The 26,737-nt window shown below is 50.5% G+C and overlaps 1 protein-coding gene across 4 annotated transcripts in view; it reads right to left on the bottom strand.

Annotated features, from left to right (window-relative positions):
- TRAF5 (TNF receptor associated factor 5) overlaps positions 1-25,860 on the bottom strand; it is a 42,260-nt gene extending 16,400 nt beyond the window's left edge. For 3 of the 4 annotated variants that reach the window (XM_039881135.1, XM_039881138.1, XM_039881139.1), the window contains exons 1-3: positions 25,756-25,860; positions 1,374-1,592; positions 328-385 (exon numbers count right to left, since the gene is read on the bottom strand). In XM_039881135.1, the coding sequence (XP_039737069.1) occupies positions 328-385; positions 1,374-1,591 (276 nt within the window). In that variant the 5' untranslated portion in view covers position 1,592; positions 25,756-25,860. Of the gene's footprint in view, positions 1-327; positions 386-1,373; positions 1,593-3,709; positions 3,727-25,755 lie in introns of those variants that run through there. The other variant, XM_039881136.1, reaches the window with a different exon arrangement.
- Between the last annotated feature and the right edge of the window lie 877 nt (positions 25,861-26,737).

Genomic DNA, 26,737 nt, shown 5'->3' with positions numbered 1-26,737 from the left:
TAATAATAATAATAAAAGGAAGTTTCAGAGATTAACCAGATGAGAAAGAATTCCAGGAAACAGGATGTTCCATTTCTGCAAGTCACTCAATGTCACTGGAGCTAGTGTAAGAAGTGGGTAAGGAAGAAGGGGGAGAAATGTGGGGCGTTAATAGAGACCCAAACGAGACTCTGGAACAGCGGAAGGAGTGAGGTCTGATTTGACCCTTCAGCAGAGGAATACGGACGCCCCCCGCCCCCCCAACCCCACCTAACCTCCATGCCCAGTCAGGACACTGGCTTCTCCATCACCTAGAGAGCTGCTAAACCAAAGCACTGATTTTCTTACCTCCTGAGATTTGATAACTTCCTTATCTACAGGGCAGAGTGGCACTGCATGTAATTCTCTGGAGAGAAAAGTAAAAATAGAGCCAGAATTAAGAGGTGATCTCAATGGCTTGTCCAAGAGCAGCCCCAGCACTCCAGCCATGCTCCACCCTTTGAACTGCCCCCACTCAGGAGGCCAGGCCCTGTCTTTGCTCATGCTGTTCCCTACCCCGAGAAAACAGTCCCCACACCCCAATTTCAGCACCTCTCCTGTCTGCCTGAAAAACCCCAATTCATCCTCCAGGATGCAAGTCAAATACTGAGTCCCCCAGACACGGTTAAATGCCCTCTGCCAGTTCTCCCACAGCACTCCTTAGCTTATCACACTGTACCACAATCCATCTCCTTCACTAGACTGGAACATTCTAGAAGGCAGAGACTGGCTCCTGTTCCATGCTGGACCTCTAGCTCTTTGCTTTTGGACAATAGAGCTTAGTTTGGCAAGATGCCTGGAACGCACAGGTGCTGAATGAATAAACCCACGAATGAATGAGAATGTGCTGTAATAATCCTCTTTTCAAGCTAATCGATGTAATCAATTGATCTTCCTTACTGCTCCTTATAAGCCCCAAACACCTGGTCTCCTCCCTCAACAGGGCATGACCTAAGTTTTATAGCTGCCTGGGAGTGGACGACATCCATGGCAGCAAGGTCTCTTCCTGGGGTTGCAACACCTCCTCTGCCTTGAGGCAAGGCAAGGTCAGTGCCACCACAGCAAAGACCCTTGGGAGACACGGGTCCTTCCCAACACACACTATGCTTCTGGGTTCGCCCTCACATGCAGGACTGGTGTGGTCTGAATTTTAAGAAAAGGGGAACATTGGTAAATGAGGGGCATAAAATGAAGATTACTCCTCACACTCTCACAGAAGGGCCCTGGCCCCCCACCCCGCCCCCATCCCCTCACAGCCATTACAGTTGAGTGGCCACAGATGACATTCAGATGCCAGGACACCTCTGGCTGGTTCCGGCCTGCAAGAGCCCGAGCTGCAGACCCTGCCGACTCACCTCAGAGACAGAATGCAGTGCTGGCAGAAGCGGTGCCCACACCCCGTCTGGTGGGGGTTGTGAAGCACTGAGTGACAGAAGGCACATTTGTAGCGCTCTTCTAATTGCTCCACAAACCGGTACTCTGTGTTGGGCTCAAAGTCCAAAGAAATGGAGTTGCCGGAATTCTGGCGGATAAAACCACAGGGAATACCTCCTTGCTCCTCAGAATAGGCCATTCTGCGGGGGGAGGTCAGGAGAACAGAAAGAAAATTAAGTGTGCGAATACCAAAACAACTACAGCCACTGAGTGTTTCAATTATTGAATACAACCCACAAGGTCACTCTGTTGACTCTGTAACAGCAGTAACAATCTCCTGTCATTAGAGGGCTCTTGCAGGGAGGAGACCTTTGGGAGCTCAGGGGGAGGTTGGATCAGGTGACTTCTAGCAAGATTCTCTGAGACTTCGGCCCTTTGTCCATCAACTTTTTTACAGGATGTTATCCAGGCCACATGTTTGGACAAAATACAGCCAGGTGTTAACTACATTCTAAGCAAAGGTTTGTTACGGATTTTCTTCTGCTCAGTTGGGAGAATCGAAACAAATGTTTTGTTAACATTTTCAGAAGCAAGAACCTTGCACACCGATACATTTCTTGAAGTTAACAGCCAAGTCCTCATCTAATGTTGTGGCTAGGTTCTTGGAACAGCGCAAAATGATGCATAATAAAACCAATTTTACCATAGACTGATATAAACAAGCATTAAATTCCTACGGCATTCCATCAACATTATAATGAAATGACATTGAACAAAAAAAGTTATTCGAGGACCTGCTGTATGTAGATAAAGCACTACTATTAACCCACATCATTTCTCACATGAACTAAATAAGGGCCCATTAAATCTGTTCCCCTCTAATCCATTCTCCACACAATAGCCAGGGTGATATTTCCAAGATGGAAGTATGATTAACGGTTACCTCTTCTCATTGTTCAGTGACTTCCCAGGGAAAAGTCCATAACGCTGAGCAGACGACAAGACTGCATCCTCCCCACCCGGCAGCATCCTGGACCTGTCCCCTGCCCCTTGCTTCCTGCATTCCAGCCACGCAGGCTTTCTTTCAGGTCTTCTAATACACCATGCTCTCTCCTGCCACAGGGCCTTTGCACGAGCTGTTGCCTCTGGCTAGAGTGCTTCCCCTATCCCCTTCTAGTCCCCTTCACTTAGTTAACTTACATTCATGCTTCAGATTTCATTGTAAGCTTGCTCTTCTCTCCTGGTCTAACAGTAGGAGGCCTATCCATCAGCCTGGAGAACATGTATGGCCTCCAGGGAGTAGCTAGGGGATTAGGGTGGGTGGGGGAGGGGGGTTTCACTGAATAATCCTTCTGAATTTTTGAACATGAATGTATTACATATTTATTCAAAAATAAATATAGAAAAATAGAAACTAAATATCCACTGTTATATCTATCACAGGACCAGATTCACTTCCTCCAGAGTAACACTTGATTTGAAATTGGACCTGTGTTTGTGAGATTACTTGATTTTTATCTCTGTTCCTCAACCACACACAGATTGCATCTGCTCTTGCTCACTGTTGCCTCTCCAGCTCTGAGCACCAAGCCAGGCATGGAAAACAACTCAGCTACCTGTTGAATTGATGTTATTAAATGGACTTTGAAAAACCCTCAACAGAGCAACTGTAACGAGCATTGGCCTCTAACATAGTGATTCTTAATGATTTTTGAGCAAGGACTTCCCCTGCCTTCGAAAATTTGATGAAAGCTCTAGACCTTCTCCCTGTAAAAGAGCTTACACACTTGAAGTCTGAACCTTTAGGGACCCTTTGAACCCACCAGCAGTTCCCAGGTTAGCAGCTGCCCTGCCTCCCGGCAGGAATTATTACATTTGGCACAGTGCCAGCCAACAGCGGTGCCAGGGGATGTGTCCAGCAAATGACTAACGGATGGGAGGCCTTCTGGGGTGGTCCCTGGGGGTGATCTCCTTCCACACGACTGGGGTACAGGAAGGCTTAGCCTCAGGCTTGATTGCTTTGGCTTGCTCTTGGGGTTCCCTCATGATTCTCCTGCAGCTGATGAGGTCAACTATGACCAGGAGCAGCTGCGCACTTGACCTCATAGGCGGCCCCATTCAACCCTCAGCTTTCCTCAAGTCAGCAGCTGGCCTCTCTCACTGCGGCAGTGGTCTGAGTCTGGGGTGTGGCCTGAGTGACCGGAGCACAGAAAGCAACCGGCTTCCTTTAGCAAATAAAGCTTTCTCTCTGGAAGAGTCCCCCAGACAAGGGGACTTTTTTTCTCTTTTGTCCTTGGGTTTGAGACCAAAGCCCCACCTTTTCCTCTCTGCATGTGTCTCCTGCAGAACTTCAAAGGTGGTAGGTGAGCAGTACAAGATGTAATTGTCTCCCTTGCAACAGGGTTTACTCTAGAGATTTAACAAGTTTGAGTTATACAGACGAAGAGGCATGGCACTTGAGTTACACAACCCTGATAACCAAGACCCGCCTTTCTCTCAGAGAAGCGGAAGACCAATGCCAAACTGCCTTCATCTGCCCTGTGTTCTCTAATCCCAAGGGAGGTTGACAATTCATGTCCTATGCCTCTCTAGGATTTGCTCTTGAGACCAGGTTCATGCCTGTGTCACACGGCAACTAAATATGGATTCAGAGATATACCCTAAAGCAATGAGCTGGGTCGGCCCCCAGAGCAGCAGGATGTACGAAACTTGGCTCTTTTCCACTATTATGCTACCCTCTTTCCTAGCATAAGAATTTAACGCACTGATCTGTGTGTCTGTCCATCTTTCTCTAAAACAGTTCTCAAACGTTTTGGTCTCAGGAACCCCCTTAAGATTCTTAAAAATTGAAGACCCAAGGACCCAGAAGACTCAACAAATATCGAAGGAGTAGAACAAAATTGGAGGATTGATACTACCTGACTTTAAGACTTACTAGAAAGCTGTAGTAATTAAGACAGTATGTGGTATTGGTGAAAGAGCGGACAGGTAGATCGATGGGACAGAAGAGAGAGCCCACGTAAGTACAGTCAATGGACCTTTGACAAAGGAGCAAAGGAAATACAATAGAGCAAAGATAGTATTTTCACAGATGGTGTTGGAACAACTGAATCAACACGCAAAGAAATGGACCTAGACACAGATTTTATGCCCTTCACAAAAATTAACTCAAAATGGATTATAGACCTAAATGTAAAACACGAAACTATTAAACTCTTAGAAAATCACAAAGGAGATAATTCAGATACCTTTGGTTTGGCGATGACTTTTTAGATACAACAGCAAAAGCACAATCTATGAAAGAAAGCATTGATAAGCTGGGCTTCATTAAAATTAAAAATGTCTGCCCTGAGAAAGATATTGTCAAGAGAATGAGAAGATATGTCACAGACGGAGAGAAAATTTTTGCAAGCTATACATCTGATAAAGGACTATTAGCCAAAATACGTCTCACCAAAGAAGATATACAGATGGCAAATAAGCACTTGAAAAGGTGCTCCACATCAGATGTCATCAGAGAAATGCAAATTAAAACAATAATGAGGTCTCACTATATACCTATTAGAAGGGCCCAAATCCAGAACACTGACAGCATCAACTACGGTGAAGATGGGGAGCAACGGGTATTCTTAGGCGTTGCTGGTAGGGATGTAACAATTCGGAAGGCAATTTGGCAGTTTCTTACAAAACCAAACATACTCTTACCATCTGATTCAGCAATCGCGCTCCTTGGTATCTACCCAAGAGAACTAGAAATGTTATGTCCACATTAAACTCTACACATGAACGTTTATTGGAGCTTTATTCATAATTGTTAAAACTGAGAAGCAATCAAGATGTCCTCCAATAGACGAATGGATAAACTGTGGTATATCCAGACAATGGAATACTATTCAGTCTTAAAAAGAAATGAGCTATCAAGCCATGAAAAGACATGGAGGAACCGTAAATGCACATTACTAAATGAAAGAAGCCAATCTGAAAAGGTTATATATTGTATTATGCCAACTAGATGGCATTTTGGAAAAGGCAAAACTATGGAGGCAGTAAAAAGATTAGTGGTTGACAGGTAGAAGGGTGGGAGAGATGAATAGGTGGATCACAGAGGATTTTTTAGGGCAGTGAAACTACTCTGTATGATGCCATAACGACAGATACATGTCATTATACATTTGTCCAAAACCATAGAATGTAAGAATGAATATTAATGTAAACTCTGGACTTTGTATCGAATAAAGGATACTGTTACAGTGTCACCATCAGGAAGCTTCTGTTGAACACTGTACATTCATGAAAGGAGGAGAGCAAAAACGGCAAGTGATATCTTAGTATTATCATGAAGGTCATTTTACCCATGCAGATCCCCTGAAAGGGCCTCAGGGAGCCCCGGGCAACGGTGTGGCGGTAAATGTTTAACAACCTGCTTTCCTGGGGGAAAAGCTCCAGTTTGTAAAACTTGCCACTTTCTGCGCCTGAACAAACCTGAGCTAAGCAGGAGCCCAAGAGCCGCCTTCTCCGTCCAAGCTGCCCGGACACCCCGGGACCCTGAAGCACACTTTGGGAACCACTGCTCTATCAGGCTGCCAGTGGGCGTGGGTCTTGTCAGTCTTTGTAGTGACAGGGCCCAGCACGTGCGTGACCCTCACAGAGAGTCTCCTGCTCCTGCTGAATGGCCAGCCGAGGCCCGAGGACCAGACGCCCGTCCTCCCTCTCCTTTCCACTGCGCGTCTTGCCCGGCCCTAGTCAGCACGCCTGTCATCCGCTGACCTTGCGCACGCTCTCATCCGCTGTCTTGTCCAGTGTTTGTTTTTATCTCATTAGACATTTAAAAAGTAAGCATTTTTGTTCTGCTATACAATATGGACTTTAGGTGCTTCAGGGCAGCGTTTGGTGTATAAACCGAGCTACACAGGCTCTGTCCGCTCCCTCTGAAGTTCTTCAGGCCTGTGACCCAGCTCCAAAAATGGAATCGATTCACTTTGCTCACTGACATTAAGGAGCGCCAATAATAGAACTATAAGGGCTGACATTTCTTTGTCTAACAAATACATTTCTCTAATTAATTCAACATTTGCGGCTGGTACCCTGTCATTCCCAGGCAGTTATTTAGTGGAAATGCACAAGAGTTTCATTTCTCCTTTGGGTATAACAGCTTATGTAATAGGAACAGCAAAAGAGTTCAGTGCTTGCAAATCAAAAATAAAGCCGTCGTGATGACTAGCAGAGCTTGCGAGTCTCCTTAGCGCAGTTAACAGCGCCCACTCCTGTCACTGGTGAGATGCACACCGTGGTCCTCCCGCTGAGGAATTATTAACTCAAACCAGACAGACCTGGGAGAAGCACATCTCATCCACTCCCAAGAACGCTTCTTGGTTTTCTTTTAAACACCATGTTTTCGGCCTCATAAATTGATGCATCTTTTCCCTGAGAATTTTCTGGGAACCCCAAAGGAAAGCTGTGGATGTCATGGTTGAAATTCTTTACTTCCATGTTCCTCTGGACTCATTTTTGAGGAACACATAATAAGTATGTTGAAGCAGCGTGAGTTTGGTTTTTGGTTAAAATAAAAAGGACACGTATCTAGCAGAATTCGGTCTCAGGTTTAACACAGAAAGGTGGGTCCTTGTCAGTCTGTCCACAGCCCTCCAGCCTTTTGTTTAGATTAATGACGGTCTAGAAAATTTGGGAGTGTTTAATACATTATGTTATACTTTGTTAAGAGAGAAGACCAGGATCTGGGTCTCCAGGGTTTTCAAGTTTTAATTCTGGGAGTTTTGGTGATTTTGAACCAAACCCCAGAGTAGAAAGGGCACAAGGCCAGAGACCTGAGCTTAATTCCTGCTCTGTCTCTCGCCACCTATGAAACCTCGGGCAAGACACCCCGACAATTCCCTGGCTTGTACATCCATGCGTGGATTCAGTGTGTACATGTCCTGGATTGGGTGCAGAGAATGCAGAGACCTATGACACCCTCTTTGTCCTTGAGGGTCCCCAAGTTGAACAGAGTTACTGGTGATGGTACCATAAAGAGAGATTTAACAAAGAACCCAGATGTTGGAGCCCAGATGAGGTGTAGCTAACACATCCTGAGGTGTCTGTTCATTTCACAGAGAAGACAACATCTCAGCGGGTCTTGAAGAAGGCGGAGGCATTTTCTAGATGGTGACAAAAGAATTTCCCAGAGAGTATCATAAAAGTTCTGGAACGGTTAATAATTAACTGCAGCTGAAGTGGAATTAAGGGAACATGCCAGCCATTTGCCCATCTGCTTTTCCTCTGCCCTAGTCTGCATCGTGAGGCGGGGTGAGGATTGACCCCCATGAACTCTGTTTGCTGGGCTCCCTGGCTTCTAGCTGGACTCTGCTAATGAGAGGCACTGTCAGGAGACTGAAGGGAGGGAAGAAGGGAGAAGCCAGAATATTCCTCCCCCATCCCTGTTGTTGGGCAGCATCCCAACAGTGACTGGGTCCCCTAATCACCACCAGATGGCCCCTCTCTCCGAGCACAAGTTCCCACTAGACAGCCCAGTGTGGTACCAGCTTCTAAGCTCTGGGGACACCATCCTCTCTCTTCGTCCCCTCAGCTCTAAAGGGGGTGGGCTGCTTTCTGCTCTGACTCATCTTGGAGTTGCCTCACCCTGAGTCTCTACTTGGCTTCCCAGCTTTGCCATCACTGCTTAGCTGTTTCCTGTGTAACTAAATTCCCTGTGAGAAATACCTTAAAGGTTCTCTGAGATGCGAGTGTGGATGGGCAGGGCTCATGCAGAAGAGCCCTGAAGGTAGCCACAGTCATCGCTCCACCCCATGGTTTTGATCTTTTCAGGGATGATAAACAGAGAGGACAGGTCCACACAGGGGGTTGAGGGGAAGAGGCTACCACAACAGACCTAAGGAGGACAATGACGGCAGCCCCCATCTAAGGCGGTGGCCAGGAGAAGCCATGAGCGTGAGGCGTTTCTGAGGCAAAATGCATAGATTTAGAAATGGCTTTGATGGAAGGGCTGAGGGAGAGGCCAGTGGAGGGTGACTTCCGGGTTCCGGCTGGAAGACTGGGTAAGCGATGGCAATATGGGAGTGGACGAGGGACAGGAGCAGAGGAAGCGAAGGATGTGGGTAGGAGACATATCCAGGTGGGGGGGCCTTGGGGACAGTCTTGATGGGGGTGACATCTAACATCTCTTCCAGAATAAATTACATGATTCCCAGGAAAGGCCACGTTTCCTTCGTGGTATCAATGATTATGTTAAAACTGCCAAGGGCATAAATTTTTTTTTTTTCACTTTATGAGTAATTTGGTAGTCATTTTCGTGACTACCATATTTGACATAATAGGTTTAGATCCATGTCAAGAAAATAAGATCCATAAGACATCCAGGGGGACAGCAACGGGAAAACTCCTTGAAGCCAGTACTGAAGGCTGCTGTCTGGTCCTTCTACCCACACCCACTGCTACAGCACAGCCCTTACGTGACACCCTATTTGGGATTTAATCGGCACTGCTTCCCCTCAAGTAACCTCCATCCATCCTGGCGTGTGACCTTCCCCCCATCACTAGGCCTGAGATCCCTACTGCTCATGACTGAGTCCAGGGCTCTGAAATGTATGGCGGTGCCTGGGAGGCATCCGAGTACAGTGGGGAGGCCTCCAGCCTCTCCCCAGCTCCTCTGCAAGGAAGGGCACTGAGAGATGCAGAGGCCAGAGAGACGGCTTGCTCTGGGAGGTGAAACTTATAGGGCCCAGGTGATAAGGTGGGGGCACAAAGGCTGGCCAGGTGCCCCAGGATGGTTCTTGAGTCATGGGCAACTGAGGGGCAACAACACACCACTGCCCAGTGAAGCTGGCCGTCAGAAGACGGGCTGCTGGAAGCCAACCACCCTCTCAGCTCTGCTCAGGCCTTGCTAGGAGCACAAGGAGTCAATGTGCTAATACGGCCGGGTGCAAATACGTTATTCCCCAAACCCACCCAAGACCCAACAAAGGGTTCTGGGCTTAAATTAAAGAAGGAGATATTGTGGTTAGCACTTAGGAAAAGTTAACGTCAAATCCCAAGGTGCAGTGACCCACGGAGACTCTGCCTTGGGCAGCATCAAAAAGAGAACAGCCCTGCTCGGGTACCAGCCACTCACCTGCTAGAAGGACGGGCAGTTCCCTCCCTCGAGGTTGCCTCTGGCCCTTGAATTCTGAGATTCTGCTCTTCCAGGAAGAACAGTTACTACCAAGAAATTAAAAAAAAAAAGAAGAAGAAGAAGAAGACGAAGAGGAGGCGTAGGCAGCAGAAGAGGAAGAAGAAGAAAAGCACTTTATCTTATGCATTATCCGCATGACAGGAGGGGGAGCCGAGATGGGCTTGAAGCTCAAGACAGGTCTTTCCTCTGAAGAAATAAGCCCCTCAAGACAACAGCTGGGCCTCGGCTCCACCCCTGACCTCCGCTGCTCCCACGGCTTAACACAACCACCACAACACAACCACTATGGGGCCTCTGGGAGAAACTGGTTTTATTTTCATTAACCTTTAACCATGCAGGTGAGACGATGAGGAAGGGCCTTGGAGAAATGGGGAAGTAATGAGGATATTTTCCATCAAGCCTAACGTGGTGGGCAGACCATGCGGGAACCAGGTGACACCACAAAAGCCAGAAGGAATGTGACGACAGCCCACCCACTGTCCGGTCCATAGAACAGCTGGTTTGGTGTCTCAGAGGCAGAAATAAGGTGTTTTCTTTTCTTTTCCTTATACTTTCACAGAAGAGGGTTTTCTTGGACACAGGACAGAGTGATGTGGCTACAATTTTAATTCCTTTGAAGAGAAGTGTGATCTTTCTCCAAGTTGTCAGAAAACCTCTGGTTCCTCATTGCCTGGGAGTGTAGTAAAACACTGTTGGGCAGGAGAAGGGGGTTCAAGGACTGAAGGGCTTCCTCACCCAGCTCCTGGGCCCTGCGGCCGCCACTGCCTTCACGCCAGTCTTACTGGTCGGGGAGCCTTGAGTGGAGCTCTCCTGCTCAGGACCATCCAGAGTCCACCTGGCTCCAAGTGAGGCTGCAGGAGACCTTTTAGGTTTGCTCTCAGAACTTAGACCAAGAGGAAAAAAAATAAAACACTACTCATCCTTCCACACAGGAACTTCTTCCTCTTTAGGGAGCTTTGGCTTCAGCACTCTCAGCCCCGACCCTCAGCTCCAACTCTGTCACAGTCCCCACTGCCATCTGAGGTCAGCTTGGCGAGTTCCTCAAGGGAGGGGCTGCCCTCATTAGTCCCTGGATCCTCGGAGCTAGCCCTCTGCCTGGCACACAGAACTCAATCAATGTTTGATAAATAAGAAGGGAAACTTAGGATTAATATGAGGCTTCAGTGGAAAAGGGCTGTTGGAAGCAGGGCCATGAAAACAACCTAAGAGAAATGTGAGCGAGGCAGACAGAGGGCAGAGGGAGACATGAAAAGATGTGAACGCTGGACCTGCATACGGGTCAGGATTACAGTTATGAGGCTGTGTCCGGGCTCAGAGACAGCTGATCTGCACGCACTGTCGCATTTTCATCCTGACAGCAACCACATGATGGATATATTATTATTATCGTCCCCATTTTCCAAAGGAGGAAACTCGGAGAGGGCCTAGGGCCAGGAAGCAGTGGAGGTCCTCAGGGGAGAAGGAGGAACTGGGGTTTCTCCCTGCCTCTCCAAGGTCGGCCAAGAGCCGTGTGGTGTGGTGGTTACCAGCATGGACTCTGGAGCAGACCAGACCAGCCTGGGCTCAAATCCTGGTTCTAGTGCTAAATAGCCACTTAGTCTCTCCATCACTGTCACCATTTCACAGTTTCTTCATCTGTAAAATGGTGACAATGATAATAGTAGTTACCGCACAGAATTTTTGAAGATTAAATAAGTTAATATCATACGTTGGGGGTTGTCCAGTCTGCCACTTGTTTTTGTAAATAAAGTTTTATCAGAACACAGCCACGCTCATTTGTTTACAAATCGTCTAGGGTTGTTTTTGCGCTACCACGGCAGAGCTGAGTTAGGGGGACCACAGACCATATGGCCCATGAAGCCTAAACTATTCATTAACTGCTTCTCTACAGAAAAAGTTTGCTGATCCTCACCCCCACCCAATGCGTGAAGAGCTTATAACGGTGGCACACAGTAAATGCTATGAGGGCTATTATTATTATTATTATTATTATTATTATTATGCATTTGCCCCAGTGCCCCTCCATCAGCATCCCCCACTCTGAGAATAACCTGGCCGCCTTATATGCCAGGCACAGTATCAGGCTCCAGGGAGGAACAAGACAGAGATGGTCCAAGCCTGCCTCTGTGGGGCTCACGACCCAATGGAGGAGACAAGGGAGTCACGAAAGAGGTAATTACAGGTGGTGATAAGTTCTTTGAAAACAATAACAGGATGTTGAGCTGAAGAAACAGGGGCAGCTGCTGTCGACTGGAAGGCTTCATGGAGGAGGTGACACTTGAATAGCTACCAGAAGGATGAGAAGGAGCAAGTTTTGAGGAGTGGCAGGAAGGATGTTCCAGGCAGAGGGGACAGCAAGGTCAACAATCGGTTCTGGGAAAGGGCTTGCTGTGTTTGAGAAACGGAAGGTTTCTGTGGCCTAGGTGTCAGGGACAAGAGGCGGGGCTGTAGGAGTCAGGGCAGGAGCCAGACCGCAGGGGTCTGGGGCCCATGGGAAGGAGTTTGTGTTTATTCTAAGCGCAGAGCGATGGGAAGCAGCACAGGGGTTGTTAGGAGCCAATGACACTGTCTGCTTTGGAATCTAAAGAGACCATTCTGGACGCTGAATGAGAACGGGCTGTGGGGGGCCAGGGGCAGCGCGCAGTTAGGAGGCTGATGTCCATCCTGGTCAGGGAGAGATGGCACGAGCATGGACTACGGTGGCAGCGGGGTCATGCAGCAAGCTGGCGGAGTTTAGGACACATTTTCACAGTAGAATCAAGAGGACTTGGTGACTGAAATGAGGCCTCGAGGTGGGGAGGAGTTGATGCTGACTCTGGGATTTGGGCCCCGATGCCTCGGCAGAGGTGGCTCCGTTCACCCAGAAAGGGCAAGCGAGGGCAAAGGGAGGGAAGTCGGGAGTTGTTTGGGGCCACCAGGAGAAAGCCTGTCCCTGTCCCTGAAGACACCCCTTTGAGTGAGAAGACAACTGCCTAGGCCCCCTGGAGACCAGTCAAATATTCCCACTTCCTTCCAATGTTCTTTCCAGGCCGTCCTGTGTTTCCTCACTCACCTGTTTGCTACAAATGGACTTCGCTTTTTCTGTATCCCAAATTCCCACCCTCATCCCCTGGTCTGGGCCCGGGGGTGAAAGCGATGACTAGATATGGTCTGATCACAGAGCAGAGTTCTGTGAGCCCCACACCTCCCCAGGTCCCCCCATTCTCCCCTCCCCCACGGCTGTAACCCTGTGGGTGGGCACAGTACATTGCTGAGTCACCTTCACTTGTATGCACAAGCTACACATCTTTCCATGTTTTTTCCAGATGCCACCCCCCAACACAGGCTGCTCACCCTCATCTGGGACCTTAGCTGAGCTACCTGCTCTTCCTCTACCCAGAGCTGCCTCTCTGTTGCCATTTTTCTCATTTCTCTGTTTTATCCTGTAAATGCTTTTTCTTTCTCACTTCACCCAGTGCGTTATTTTGAATTCATGGTTATACTGGACTATCTCCCACTGGACATTTATTCATTCAGTTCGTCCCTAATTCCTTTGCTGAGAACCTAACACACGCAGACACTGATGGGGAAACAAATTGAACAGTGGGCCGGATTCCTCACCATCCTCAGCCCTGCAACATGCCCACTGGCCACCTTCTCCCATCCCCTGCCTTCCACTCCTGGCTCCAGAGAGAGCAGTGCCTGCCGACCTGTCCCTCATGAGATGCCACTGGCACCTCCCTGCAGCCTTCCCTGCTCTCCCAAGTTTATGTGCACTCTGCCCATGAACAAGCTGGGGGGCCCAAATCATCTGGGTGTTGGGGTGTGTGTATGTGAGGCCCTATATAGTTTGAAAAAGCATTTTACATTAGTTTGATGTTCTAAACTGTAATTGTGTAATCAGGCTTGCCAATTAGTCTCTCCTAAATCGTTGCCCCCTGCCTTTTATGTGGCATTTCATACTTCCTTCTTGAAAGTCCCTGATCTTTTGGCCCCGGGGACACTGCACTGTTCCTCCCACCATGACCACATCTCTAGGAGGCTCTCCCAGGGGCTCTCCTGAGGCCGGGTCAGCCCTCTGCCCTTGGTTCTTGCCACAATTCCCACTGGTCCTCATTGAAAGGCTCCCTCACCCCAGCCAGATTGCATTTCTGAATCTGAATGCAGGCAGGATCCCCATTTCATCACCATCATCTCAGACTCATGGTTCCCTCCCCCATCTCCCTTCCTGGTCACCCTATGTTCTCACATAGAAAGACAGACACACACACACACAGACAGACAAAGCAACGCACTTGGAAAGCAACGGAGGGTCCTGGGTCTCCGCATCAGAGTATCTTGGGAGCTTGGATACACGGCTAACAGGCCACTGTTCGGATTTAGCTTGGAATTCTGAAGCATTTTTAAGGAAGACTGGAGGCCCCTCGCCGGGCCCCCCCCCCCAACCCCGCCATGGCCTAAGGGTGCTCTGAGAAAAGGGTAGAGACCTGAGACCACCCTAGACAGGCTACAGAAGGGACATGCCAAGGAGGATGCAGAAATCTTGGCTTGACTTTCTGGTGACTTTTAGCTTCCAAAGTCCACATCATCCTAGCTGTGCCTCATCTTTCCACAAATGCTCATGCACAGCTACCTCTGAGTTAGGTTCATATCTCCATGGCTGACCACAAACATATGACATACTGTCTACTGTCAGCTGCTGCAGAGTCTGCGGCTCAGGCATGAGCCGATGTTCTGTGGGAGGCTGAATGGGCATTCCCCTCCTGACCAGTGGTGAGGCCTGCTCTGGCCCTGGCCCAGGGAGGAAGCAATGGGAGCAGAGGCGGCATTCTCACTCCCGCCCTGAGGAGAGACGCTTCCTGAAGTCCGCCACCCAGGCGTGCCGCGGATGTCCAGCCCGCATATGGGCGGCCATGCTGCGGTCCAGATCACGGAACGTGGCAGCGCCTCGGTACAATGCTGGACGTTGGGCTCTTGGGGCTGACGAGCCTATCAGGACAATGGAAGAGGGAAAGCAGAAGGGGAGTCCAGGGCGAGGACCCAGGAGGAGCAGGAAGAATGGGAGGGTGGCTTTCCCCTACAATCGGGGCAGGCAGCTGCGGAAAGACCTAAGGGATCAACTAGCTAAGAGTTTCACTGTTTTTAAAAAAACAAATTTCATGCAGAAACATCAGTACATAGGAACTGTTCTGGTTGAAGCAAGTTCTGTTGGGTTTCCTACAATCTACAGCCCTCAGGCAGCTCTTTTGGGTAATCTTAGGGGTTCCACAGTTTGATTTTTCAAGATGATGATGATGATGATGATGATGATGATGATGACGACGACGACGATGATACCACCTTACACATACTAGTACTTTACAGTTTGTATTTTTACATACAACCTCACACCGAGTCCTCACACGAACCCTGTGGCAATATTATCATCGTTATATTTCCAATGAGGTACCTGAGGCCCCGAGTTGTCAAGCAACTTGCCCCCAATCACACGGCAAGCACGTGGTAGGGCAGGAACTTGACTCTAGACTTTCTGACTTCAAGTCCAGTCTATGTCATGACTAGGGGAAAATTACCACATCCCAACTGGCATGAAAAGGGTGGTCTTGATGAGAGGCAGTACAGCCCACAGACGAGCTCTGGAACCAGACCGCTAAGGTCCAGTTCCTTCTGCCATTCACTTACCTGTGTCATCTCCTCAGCTGGAAAATGAGACAATAATCGTACCTGCCTCTAAGCTTGGGGTTACGATGTAAATGATTAGCATACAGTGCCTAACACATAAATAAGCACTTAATATCCGCACACGTCCATCCTTCAGTCCTAGCCGGAATTTATTTCGAGCCTGCTGCATGCAGAGGCCTGCATCTCATTCTGTTGTGGGACGTGGGTGGAGTGGGCCAGGACCCCACATTACCAGAGAGTTCCCATTCCCAAGGGATTTCCAGCGGGGAATCACGCCTATGCACAAAATACAGAAACGGTTTCCAGAGAGGTTGGGTCCTAAGAATGTGTCCTGAAGCATGACAAAAATTATGGCTTGGACACTTTACCCTAGAGAAACACATCTCTGTTTGGGGGGCCTATTTGTTACAATAACTTAGCCTACCCTAATCAATATGTTTCAGAATTGGGATCTCTCAGCAGCAACTAGAAACCTGCTTTTTAACAAGTGTCCAGGCAAGATTCTGTAGTCTGTGCAAGAAGCACTGAGCCAGGCCATCGTGCTGGCTTCTGGGTCACCCTCTCCTCACTGGCCACTCCTTCTTTCCCCATCTCTCAGAGTGGTCAAGCTGGTCTTTCCTATTTACACTCATTTTCCTGGTGAGCTGATCTTGGTTCCTGCCTTAAGTGCCATCTGAGGCTGACAGTACCCTGACTTCTATTTGCAGGTGGGACCTCCACCCTGAACTAGAGTCATTCCAACTGCCATGTTTGCTCAAGGTAACACACCTATCCTGGCCCACCTGCCCCTCCCACATCCTTCCTCCCTGTCAATGAAATGGTGCCACCGAGCACACTGTTGCTTGGACCGAAAACTTTGGCGTTCTCCTTGGCTTACTCTCTATCGCACACCAAATCCTATCGGCTCTTCCCCCGAGCATGTCTAACCACTGGTCACCACCACCAGCAGAACCATCCTGGTCAAAGCCCAGTCATCTCGACACTGGTTACGGCATTACTCTCCTAGCTGGTTCCCCGCCTCTGCTTCTGCTTCTTCCGGTCTATTCACAACCCAGCAGCCAGAGCGATCCTTTTAAAAACAGAAGTCAGACATGCCCGTCCTCTGCTCCAATGGCCCCATGTACTCAGGGCAAAGCCAGCGTCCTGAGAGTCCCATGTGATCTGGCCTCCGTCCTCCCTGTCCTCATTTCCTAGCGCTTTCCCCCTGTTTATGCACTGCAGCCACACCGGCCTTGCTTTTTCTTGACTAGTAGAAGAGGCTTCTGCTTTCTATTCCCCCTGCCTAGAATGCTCTTCTCCCTGACACCTGGATGGCTTGTTCCCTCACTTCAGGTACGTGCTGAAATACGACCTGACAAGCAAGGCCTTTGCTCACCCACATGAAAACACAACATCCCTGGTCGCCCCATCACTGGCTGTATTTTCCTCCAAAGCACCTATTAGCATCTAGCATCTTCTATGTTTCCTTCTTTACTGCCCGTCTGCCCCGTCCCGAACACAAGCCCCATGAGGGTCGTGATGTTTCTTTGGTACCAGCCCTTAGAACTGAGCACATGAGAGGTGCTCAAGAATTTATGGAAAGATGAACGACTGCCTTATGGTACTTCTGCAGAAAGCAGGACAACCTCTCTCCCACCGAGCATGCTTCCCAGTGCCTAGATCTTTTCATCTCAACTGTTTGAGAAGTCCTGAAATTCTACCAGTTACAGCTACCAAGGACAAAGCTGGTAATGATGGCTTACCTGGGGAGGGGCGGTCAGTGGGGGGTGGAAGGTGGAGGAGGGTCTAGCCCTTGGGGTGGAAGAGTGGGGCTTGAGCACTGCTCCTTACTCTTGTGAAACGGCCCCTGGGGAGATGCCATAGTGGGGAGCCAGGTACCTGAGAAGGATTTTTAAAAAGGCCAATTCAATTCAATAAGCATGTAAGAGGCTCTCACACAGGTGCCTCGTAAGGTGCTAAAGACCTCAGATCTCATTTGTCCTTTTCTGCCGATTTTATCATGTGAATGGATAAGAGAGGACGGGGCCAGGTTTTCCCTTTCAGCTCACTCTGTTGTTTTCGATATTTATTTCAAACCTTTCTCTTCTTCACAAACCTTGACCACTCCCCGCCAGTCTTACCAGCAAACTTCACTTCCTACTGCACAGAAAAAATAGAAGTCTTCAGACCGGAACTGCTTCCACTTCCTGCCACCAGACCTGCACGTCTCCCCGCACGGGGCCCTGCTCTGCTCCTTCCCTCCCAGGGCCACGGCAAAGGTGACCTCTGAACTAGGCCAGACTCTCCACCTGTCCTGGAGTCCTGCCACCTTAGGGGTCTTTCGATGTCGATTGTCACCCACCCCACCTACTTCATCGACAAGCTCTCCCTTCCAGCTGGCTTCTTTCATCAGCTCTCAAACAATCGCCACGAATCTGTCCTAAGAGTAAAGCAACACAAAACATTCTCGCTCTCACATTTCTCTAAAATGCGAGCTTTCTTCCCTCTCACAGCCAAAATTCTTGACTTACCCTCACTCTCACACAATGAATGGAGTGACTATCGGCGCTGGCCTCTTCAATCCAGTCCTCCGCCCACTTCAACCTGGCTTACAATCCACCAAGCCACCCACTGTCCTCAGCAAGGTCCCTGTAGCTTCTGGGTCGCTAACGCCAACGGTCAATTTTCAGTCTTCATCTTACTTGGCCTTCCTGCAACATCAGACACTGCTGGCTCTCTCCACACCCCTGTCCCTGAAAACACACACTTTAAAACACTCTTTCACTCTAGCTTTCCTGAAACTACACTGTCCTGGCATCAAAAACCGTGTAAGAACAACTCTCAGAGCTCTCTCTCCCCTGAGTCTAGACTCACATGTGCTTCTGCCTACCTAGTGTCTCCTTCTGACTGCCTCGCAGGCTCTCCAAAGCCAGCACACACGAAACTGAATGCATCTGCCCTCTCCTAAGCTGCTCTCTCTCCAGAGCTCCCTCTTGGCGAAGACTCACCCTTTCACTTGCTATTGTCACCAGACAACTGGCATCATTCCTGTAGATGCCTTCTCTCTCCTCCCCCACATCCAATCGGTCACTGAGGCCCCCTGAATGGACCTCACAGACACATCCCACCTACTTCTCCACCCCCACAACCAACCCAGATGGAGCCGCCATCCGTTCTCACCTGGGCCACAGCAACGGCCTCCTACAGCTGGTCTCCCCTCCTATAGTTGATCCTCTCTCATCGCCCCTCCAATAACTGGTCTCCCCTCGCCCACTTGCTCCTCCAAAGCATTCTTTGCACAGCTGCCAGACTGAGCTTTTGAAAATGCTAAACTGTTGTCACACAATCTTTTCACAGCCTCCCATTGCTCTCACAGTTCCAAAATCCCTGACCTGCCCACATCTCCGGGGTCCTCTGTGAGCTCCCTCCCTCCCCAGCCCCTACTCTCCAGCCTCTCTGGTCTTTTCCCCATTCCTCAGACAAGCGCAGAAGCCCCCTCCTTACAGCTTTTGCCCTGAGGCTGGTCTCCCTTGGCTCAAGCAGTTGTCTCCGCTGGAAACCTCCTCTCCTCACTCTTCCCCACTTCTCACTGAGCCCAGCTCAAGCATCCCGCATTCGGTTAAGCCCTCACGTGTCTCCTCAGCAGCTAGGGTTCCCCCTTCCTCATCACATGCTCTGTTGTCACCCTCTACTCCTTCCTAGCACTTACAATTACAATTCACTTGTTATGTAATTATCTGTTCCATATTGGTCTGTGCCAGCAAACAAAAGGGACGGTGCCTATCTTTTTCCAGGTGCTGGCACAGAGCAAGGGCGCAAATGCCTGAGTAAATTAATAGCTGCCACCCTGGGTGCCTGCCATGTGCCCGGAGGGGACCCCGGAGGGGAGCTTTACGTGGGCCGTTCCACTTACTCTGCACAGCGACCCAGTGACGTACGGGGACGAGCTTTATTATCCCTGTTCACATTCTACAGATCGGGTCCTGAAGCTCAGGGGAATTACATAATGTGTTCAAGGGACCAAAGCTGGTAAGTGCTGGGTGAGGATCCAGTCTCAGGCTTGTCTCCCGCCAAAGCCGCGACTTCACACTTCCCTCTGCGGGCCCCACAGTGCTCACTCCCTCGCTCACTCGCTGCCTTAGCCTCAGTGGGTGCACAACCCAGGGGGACAGATGGAATGACAAACACACTATGTCATCTCGTGTGGTCCTCACAGTCACCCTGGAGGTCTACAAACAAGAATTACAATTCCCCTTTCCCAAATGAGGGAGGAAAATGGAGTCTGAGGGGCTCAAAGTGTCACCTAGCAGTAGGTGGCCATTCTCAGCCTGAACCCAGGTTTTCTGGCTCCTTGCCTGGGGTGATTTTCTCTGCAGCATAACCAGTCAGTCTCTGACAGGTGGGGTTACGCAGGGAAGCTGTGCAGAAAACAGTTAACATAGCAGGCCTGAGACTGCCATCCTTAGAAAGGTCTGCTTACAAGGATGGCTCTTGGCTGATGTCTGGGAAGGTGGATTTGGGGCAGGTCTCCCTAACTGCTTAGGGTGGCTCAGTGCACCTGAACTGTTCGCAAGCAATGTGGCTTATGCTGAGCACCTGCTTTCCTTCTGGAAGTCTGGAATCAGGGTATATGTTAGGCAGAGGGTGTCTACACGACTCATCCCCACTCCCACCCCAGCACTGGGTCTCTAATGAGCTTTCCTGGCTGGCAACATTTCACACGTTTGTCACATTCAGTGCTGGAGTAATTAAGCAGGAATTAAGTCACCTATGTGACTTCACTGGGGATGTCCTCTGGACTTTGCCCCGTGTACCTTTTCCCTTTGCTGATTTTGCTGTGAACCCTTTTGCTATAGTGAATCACTGACATATGAGACTGTATGCTGAACCCTCAGCAAACCTGGGCATGGTCTCAGGGCCCCCCACACAGATGCCTTCCTAATAAGAGATGAATTTTGAGTTTTCTTTGAAAAGGATGAGAGGGGCACGGATTAGTAGATTAAAACAGGAGGTATTCTAGGCAGATGTGATATGAAGAAAGTTAAGATAGGTAAGTCAGGTGTAGAAGGCCCAGAGCTGTTCGATGTGGTATAAACAGAGTTGATGCTGAGAAATCGAGCATTATAGTTATGAGGTGGCATAGATGGGGGCTAGAGAAGTCACTCAATAGAAAGATGGCGTGTCGGTGAAGTAGACTCCAGGAAGGCATGCATGTGGAACTGTCGGTATGAAGGAAGGACTGAAAGAATTTACCGTCTGGCTGCCCACAGCTAACATGTGGCATCGGACATTTCTAAGAAAGGTCTGGGGAGTGCTATTGAGAGGTTGAAGCAACATCCCAAATTAGTGGCTTTTCAAATAAACTACCTCAGTATAGGAAACCAAGCTGCTCCAAAATAATCTACTTTCCATGTACTAAGGGCAATTACGGACTCCCTTCTTTATCCCTTTGAAATGCCTTTGTCCATAGTCCATTCCTCCCACGCCTCCTCTCCTCACTCCTCAGGAGGGCTTCCTGCAATCAACTGTGTAAGCACTTCTCTTATTCTTTATCTACTTGGCACATAAGCCTTCACTTTACACGATTTTGCCTTTCACAGAAGAAGGCATGGTAAGTTTTCCTAGGCTGTGTGTGCCACAGGTGCCTGCCCAGCCTCTTCCACAGATTCCTAACCTCATGAAGGCAGGAGAAGTACTTTCAGGGCCTGCTTGGCTTCACCCCGCCCACCTGCCTCTACCCCGGTCCCGCTGGTGGAAGGATCAGAACACAGCCGGCTGTTCCAAGCCATCCCCCTTACGAAGGAAGAGCTCCGGCTGGCAGCTTTGCATCAGGTCAGCCTCGCTCCTCACCCTGCTCTGACTTCGCAGCTAAAGCAACTGCTCTGCTTCTGGTGATGAAGCCAGTGCCTGCATTTTGCGTCCCAAACCCATTTTATTTCTTCTGCTTGGTCCCCGTGGCACCTCCCTGCCCAGTGCTACTCTCCCTCTAAGGCTGCACCTGCTGCTCTGCCCACAAGTCCTTCTAAGGACTGGAATCCTGACCCTGAAAGCTGCCCCTGGAGCGAGGCCTCCATTATCTGATGCTGCCTGCCCTCTCCGTCCTCTGTCTGCCAGGGATTGTCCCAGTGTGTCCCCTCCATGTCCTCCTGCCCTTGGCCCCTGAGGTCTGTCTGCCTGGTCTAAAGACTGCAAAATGGCAGCAATAGGATCGTTTAAATGATGGTCTGTCCTGGCACACGTCACTTCTTTTGCTTGTATGTTTTTAATTTAAATTTCTATACCTTCAGGCTAGACACACGTTTCCACCTCCGCAGAGACCCCACTTTGCTATCAAACACTAGGAAGAAGAAAACCATATTTACTGAGTACCTGCCGGACGCTAGGCCCTGTGTAGGCACTGGCTCGTTTAACCCTTCCAGCAGCGCTAACTGGGTGACATTACTATCTCTGTTTAGCAGTGGGAATACAGAAGCTCATAGAAATTGGGCAACTTGCCCAGATCATACAGTTACTGCCAGCAAGTCCTAAATCCAGAGTCAAACCAAGGCCTGCCGGATTCTGAAGACCACGTTATTTCCACTATGCCGTTAGTGAAAGCAGTGGGCCTTGATCAGGCCAGGCATGAAGGACGCCCCTCTGCGGCGGTGTGGAAGAGAAAACAGAAGGGCAGGAAAGCGAGCGAATGACAATCCAGGCAGCAGAGGAAAGGGGCTGGGAGGACATGAACTCAGGTAGCAGCCCCGGTGACAGGACCGGCAGCGGGGAGACAGGACAGAAGTGGCTGAGGGCGAGCACTGATTTCTGCATGGGTGAGGGAGAGCACAGAGGAAGAGGTGGCTTGCGACAAGTGTCTAAGGGGCTCCTAAACTATCACGGGGCAGATTTTGTGTATCAGAAATCAAAATAGCCAAGAAGGGAGCTGGGTGAGCTTGATCAGCCTTTCCTTCAGAGTGCTGGTTAAGCCTTGGGAGCAGAGCGAGCTCTCGGGAGGGGAGCAGCGGGAATTGTGAGCCGGCGGGAGGAGGATGAGAAACTCGAGGTCAAGAAAGGGAACGTCAGTGGGGGTGGNCTCCAGGAGGGGCACCCACTGGCTCTGTCTTTTAACACTGGGCCCGAGGACCCTGCACACGCATTGAATTTTTCTGTCAGAACTGACAGGTATTTTCACTGTTATGTCCTCCCTGCTCCTCCAGCCCACTTCCTCACGAGACAGGGCTTCCCAGGGGCTGGATGGGCCACTGCTCCAAATACGGCTGTCCTCTGGGCAAAACAACAAACCGACTGGGGCCCGAGCCTGGCTTTAGCAGTGGCAGAAGCCTGCCAGCCCGAGACATCTTCTGCTGTGTGGTATGTTCTCCTCCACCTCCGACATACAAAGATACGCACTTGCTACATATACTCTGCTGGGGTGAGAGATTCTGCCCAGAAGAACCGCAGAAAAGCCACCACCTGGCAGGAAAAGCTCCTCAGAGACTGGGTCGGCCACTGTTCCTTCTTCCCCCAGTCTATCAGCTCTTAAAAAACCCCAGTCAGTGACAAGGGTGTCAGGCAGCCTTTGATGGACGGCTTTCTGGTTCCTTCACCCTCCTCCTGCCTAGAATCCCTGCTGCCTCCAGCCAAAATACTATGAGAAGAGCACAGGGATTGCAGTTAGCAGACTTGGGCTGGGGTCCTGGCCAGTCCCCACACGCTGTGAGATCTTTCAAGTTACTTCTGAGCCCCAGTTTGCAACGAGCTAATGTGGAAGGAACAGCATTTGCATCTCCTTTCTCTCAGGAGGCAGTGAAAAGTTCATCAGGTGAGACAGGTTATTTGTAAAGCGTTCAGCACTATTCTGATTTCTGGGATCCAAGCAAGTCCTACTGGCAGCTCAACCTCTCTCAGCCAGAGCCCACGGGAGACACATCTCAAACGAATTCAATGCAAACATCTGTTTAGGCCTACTGTATGCCAGATATCAGGATCCAAACAGGAACACAGAATTGCCCCGAACACAGAAGTGCTCAGCTGGGTAGAGCTAACAGAGTAGGCATCTGCTCGTGCAGTGGCCAGGGCAGTCTACAGGAGAATCTACTCCATGTCGTCTCCATGAACAGACAATACAGGCATTACCAGAGTCTGGATCCTCATGCTGACCCCTCAGACTGAGGAGAAGGCGGGAAGATTTGGCTCTCTGAGAAACCAGGATGAGGGGCCTGGAGCAGAGGAACCAGAGACCCTGCAGAGCCTAGAGGGGTATTACATGGAGTGCTGCCCCCTCACCATCTGGAAGGTGTGGAGAATAGTCTTGCTCTGGCCTGACTCACAACAATACTATGGAGCAGGGATCCCTAATCCCCAGGCGGCAGACCAAGGACCAGTACCAGTCAGAGGCCTGTTAGGAACTGGTCCACACAGCAGGAGGTGAGTGGTGGGCAAGCCAGCGAAATTTCATCTGTGTTTGGAGCCGCTCCCCAGCACTGGCATCGCCGCCTCAGCTCCACCTCGGATCACTAGGCATTAGATTATGCTCTTATAGGAGCACTGGTCCCTGGTGCCAGAAAGGTGGGGGACCGCTGTTATAGAGGAGAAAATAAAAACAAAATGGCAAGAGCAATGAGAAAATGTTTTTAAAAAGAAAAAGGCTTTACGAACAAGGAATTTTTTCATCAGGGTCCTCCCCAGTAAATCTGAGATAATCACAGAAGGCCGTTCGTCTAAAGGTTGATGAGCCTTCCCCATGGTTAGCCGAATGGAACTGACTCAGAAGCATCCAGCTACTCACTCTGCAAATCATCTCCACCGAAATATCCCAGTTGGTACAGTTAGTGCTTCCAGTGGATGGGGCTCCATCTCCTTTGCACATTCCTTCCTCAGCCCTGCCACCCACAGCCAGGGGGCACTCAGGTGATGCTCGCCGGCAGATGGGAACATTGCCCATCTTATCCTCACTGTCACAGGCCTTGGCCCAGAGGACTTGAGAGTCACCTCCTCCATCACTTCCCTTTCCAGGAGTCTGGCTCAGATAGGAAACTTTCTCCTGTCTATATCCAGGACCCAGAGAAGGAGATTCCAGGACCTGAGAGCCAAACCATTCCACAGAGTTCAAAATAAAATGATAAAAATAAAAATGTTGATAGAGGCTAGCTAGACACTTTCTACTTTCATCTCATAGCCATGTTTCCTGCTCTCTCTCTCTCTCTCTCTCTCTCTCTCTCTCTCTCTCTCAATCTCTCTCTCTCTCTCTCTCTCTCTCTCTCTCTCTCTCTCTGGCCGTGCGTGTACAAGGCAGAGCAGGCAGCTGCACTCTGGATTTGAGTCCCACACAGCCTTTCCCTGCCTGAGATTATCGCACACACGTCCAGAGCTGTTCTGCTCTCAGAAGCACTTCAACCGTTTTCTTCGCATTTTATTTCTTCCACATCCCTTTTAAAATGCAAATATCTCTGAAGGAAGGAACTGGCCCTGGCTCAGTTTTCACGCAGCACCTGTGCCCAATAAATGTTTACTGAATTTAATCTGTTACTAGATGCCTGTCCTCACAGGACACGGGTCAGGGCCCAGGGCTGTGGAGGGTGGGCGTGCAGGGGGCAGCCTGGGCAGGGCGCCCGTGCCTCATTTCACCAACTTCGCGCTGGCCTACAGCAGGCCCGCCTGCCCCAGTGAGATAACTGAGTTCCGATGAAAGTAAATCTGAAATAGCCAAATATGGAAACTATGCAGGAGGGGGCAGAAACAGCAGAGAAAGTCGGGCCAGTGGGGTTAGCAGCAAGAGCGTGGCCCCAGAATTCACTGAACATTCTAGAACTGCCCAAACCCCGCAGAGTGGTAACCAGGGGGAGGCAGTCTGGTGTGGAGAACCCCGATGGCACCGATTATCCGGGTGTTCCCGGGCACCGCATTTCCCGTCCCCGAGTCTTGGTTTCTCCAAGCCCCCTTCGGGGCGGGCGGGGCGGGCAGGGCGTTGTGTGTCTTAGTGAGCGTGCTCCGCTCAGTCCGACCGTTTCCATTCATTCCGATATTACAGCTTCAGTCTGGGGTGCTCCCGTTGGAAAGTCTTGAAAAAGTGGAGGGAGGTGCCAAAGGATATGGAGGGGCAGCCAGGGGGTCGCGGTGCGGGCGTGCGGGACACGCCTGGCCCCTCCGGTCCACACGCGCTCTGGAGCGGCTTCCTAGGCCGGGATCCCAGTCTCCGTGCTCGCCACACCCGCCCCCGCCCCGCACCCCGCTTCTAAGAGAGTCCGCCCCGGGCCCCGGGCCCCAGCTGCCCTGCACACCACACGCGCCCGCCCCGCTGGCTTTCGCAGACCCTGGGTCCAGCCCGGCCGCCCCCCCGCAGCCTGCGCCCGCGCCCTCTCCGCGCAGGTCGGGGACCTGCCCAGCCCCAGCGCAGGGCGCGGGGAGGAGGCTGCGGGGCTCACGGTGCCGCGGCGCTTTCAGTTTCTGAGTAAACGCGACCAGCCGAAAAGCTCCCCTGGGGCCCCTCACTCCAGCCCTACAGCCAAGGGGTTTCACGCCCGCGGCGCGGCCGCCCGGAGCAGCGATCCGCCGGGACTCACGTGTGGCTGGGCGCGCGGGGCTGCGCGGGCGCCGGTCCGCAGGCGCCGGGCTCCTGGGGCAGCGGCCGGCGGCGGCGAGGCAGGGGCCAGGCCGAGGGCCCCGGAGCCCAGCTCCGAGCCCCGCCCGGGGGAGGGGAGGGCAGGGGCGGGGCCTGGGGCGGGGCCCCGGGGAGCGGGCCCGGCCGCCCCGCAGGACCCCGGCACCCGCAGACGCGCTGGAAGGTGTCGGCAGGAGGGTGAGAAAGAGCTCCTCTAGCATTTAGAACGTTAACCCACTCTCGCTAGAATCATTAGTACCTACAAATGAAAATCACCTCTGATTTCCCTCAAGGGCGTTTGAACTGTACACACCTTACCCTTCGGCCACAGATAACCAAGTTCAGCTGATCCTTTCATGGTTTGACCCGTTAGCCAAGGCCTGAGGTCTGGTTCAAATTCGTCCTTCCCTGCCTTCCTCCGCTGTAGTATAAATAGTACTACACGCAGTACTGCAAATCTACACCTTCACAGGAGCACTTGGCCAGCTCTCCTTGCTGCTGGCTTTGCAATCCCTTGGAATTGTAGAACTCGCGGTTGTACCAGGGGCTTCCCAAATCTCTCTTTCCGAACATCTCTTTCCATGTTCAAAGCAACTTGGTCAAGTAGGCCTGTTCATCCCCATTTTACAGGTGAGGAATATGAGGCCCAGAGAAGTGACATGAAGTGATGCCTTGAAAGCTAGACGCTCAGCAAGCGCTGTAGCTACAACTTGAATGCAGGTCTCCCGACTCCTAAATGTAGGGCTCTTTCTTCCATTACTTCTGTCCATGAGTATATGTTTTGAAAGTCTGTATTCTATATAAAGTTCCTCTGTGAAGACTGATGGTGCATAACGAGCATGGACTCTGCAATGAATGGACCAGAATTTCAATCCAGCTCCTTCACCTTCAGGTAGGAAACCATGGGAAAGTTACTTAACTGTCCGGAGCTTCACTCACTCATC

Source organism: Pteropus medius, unplaced genomic scaffold (genome assembly GCF_902729225.1).
Source record: "Pteropus medius unplaced genomic scaffold, Ma_sr-lr_union100, whole genome shotgun sequence".
NCBI classification, from domain to species: domain Eukaryota; kingdom Metazoa; phylum Chordata; class Mammalia; order Chiroptera; family Pteropodidae; genus Pteropus; species Pteropus medius.
Note: the sequence above shows the minus strand (reverse complement) of the source record. Positions and strands in the feature narration are given on the sequence as shown.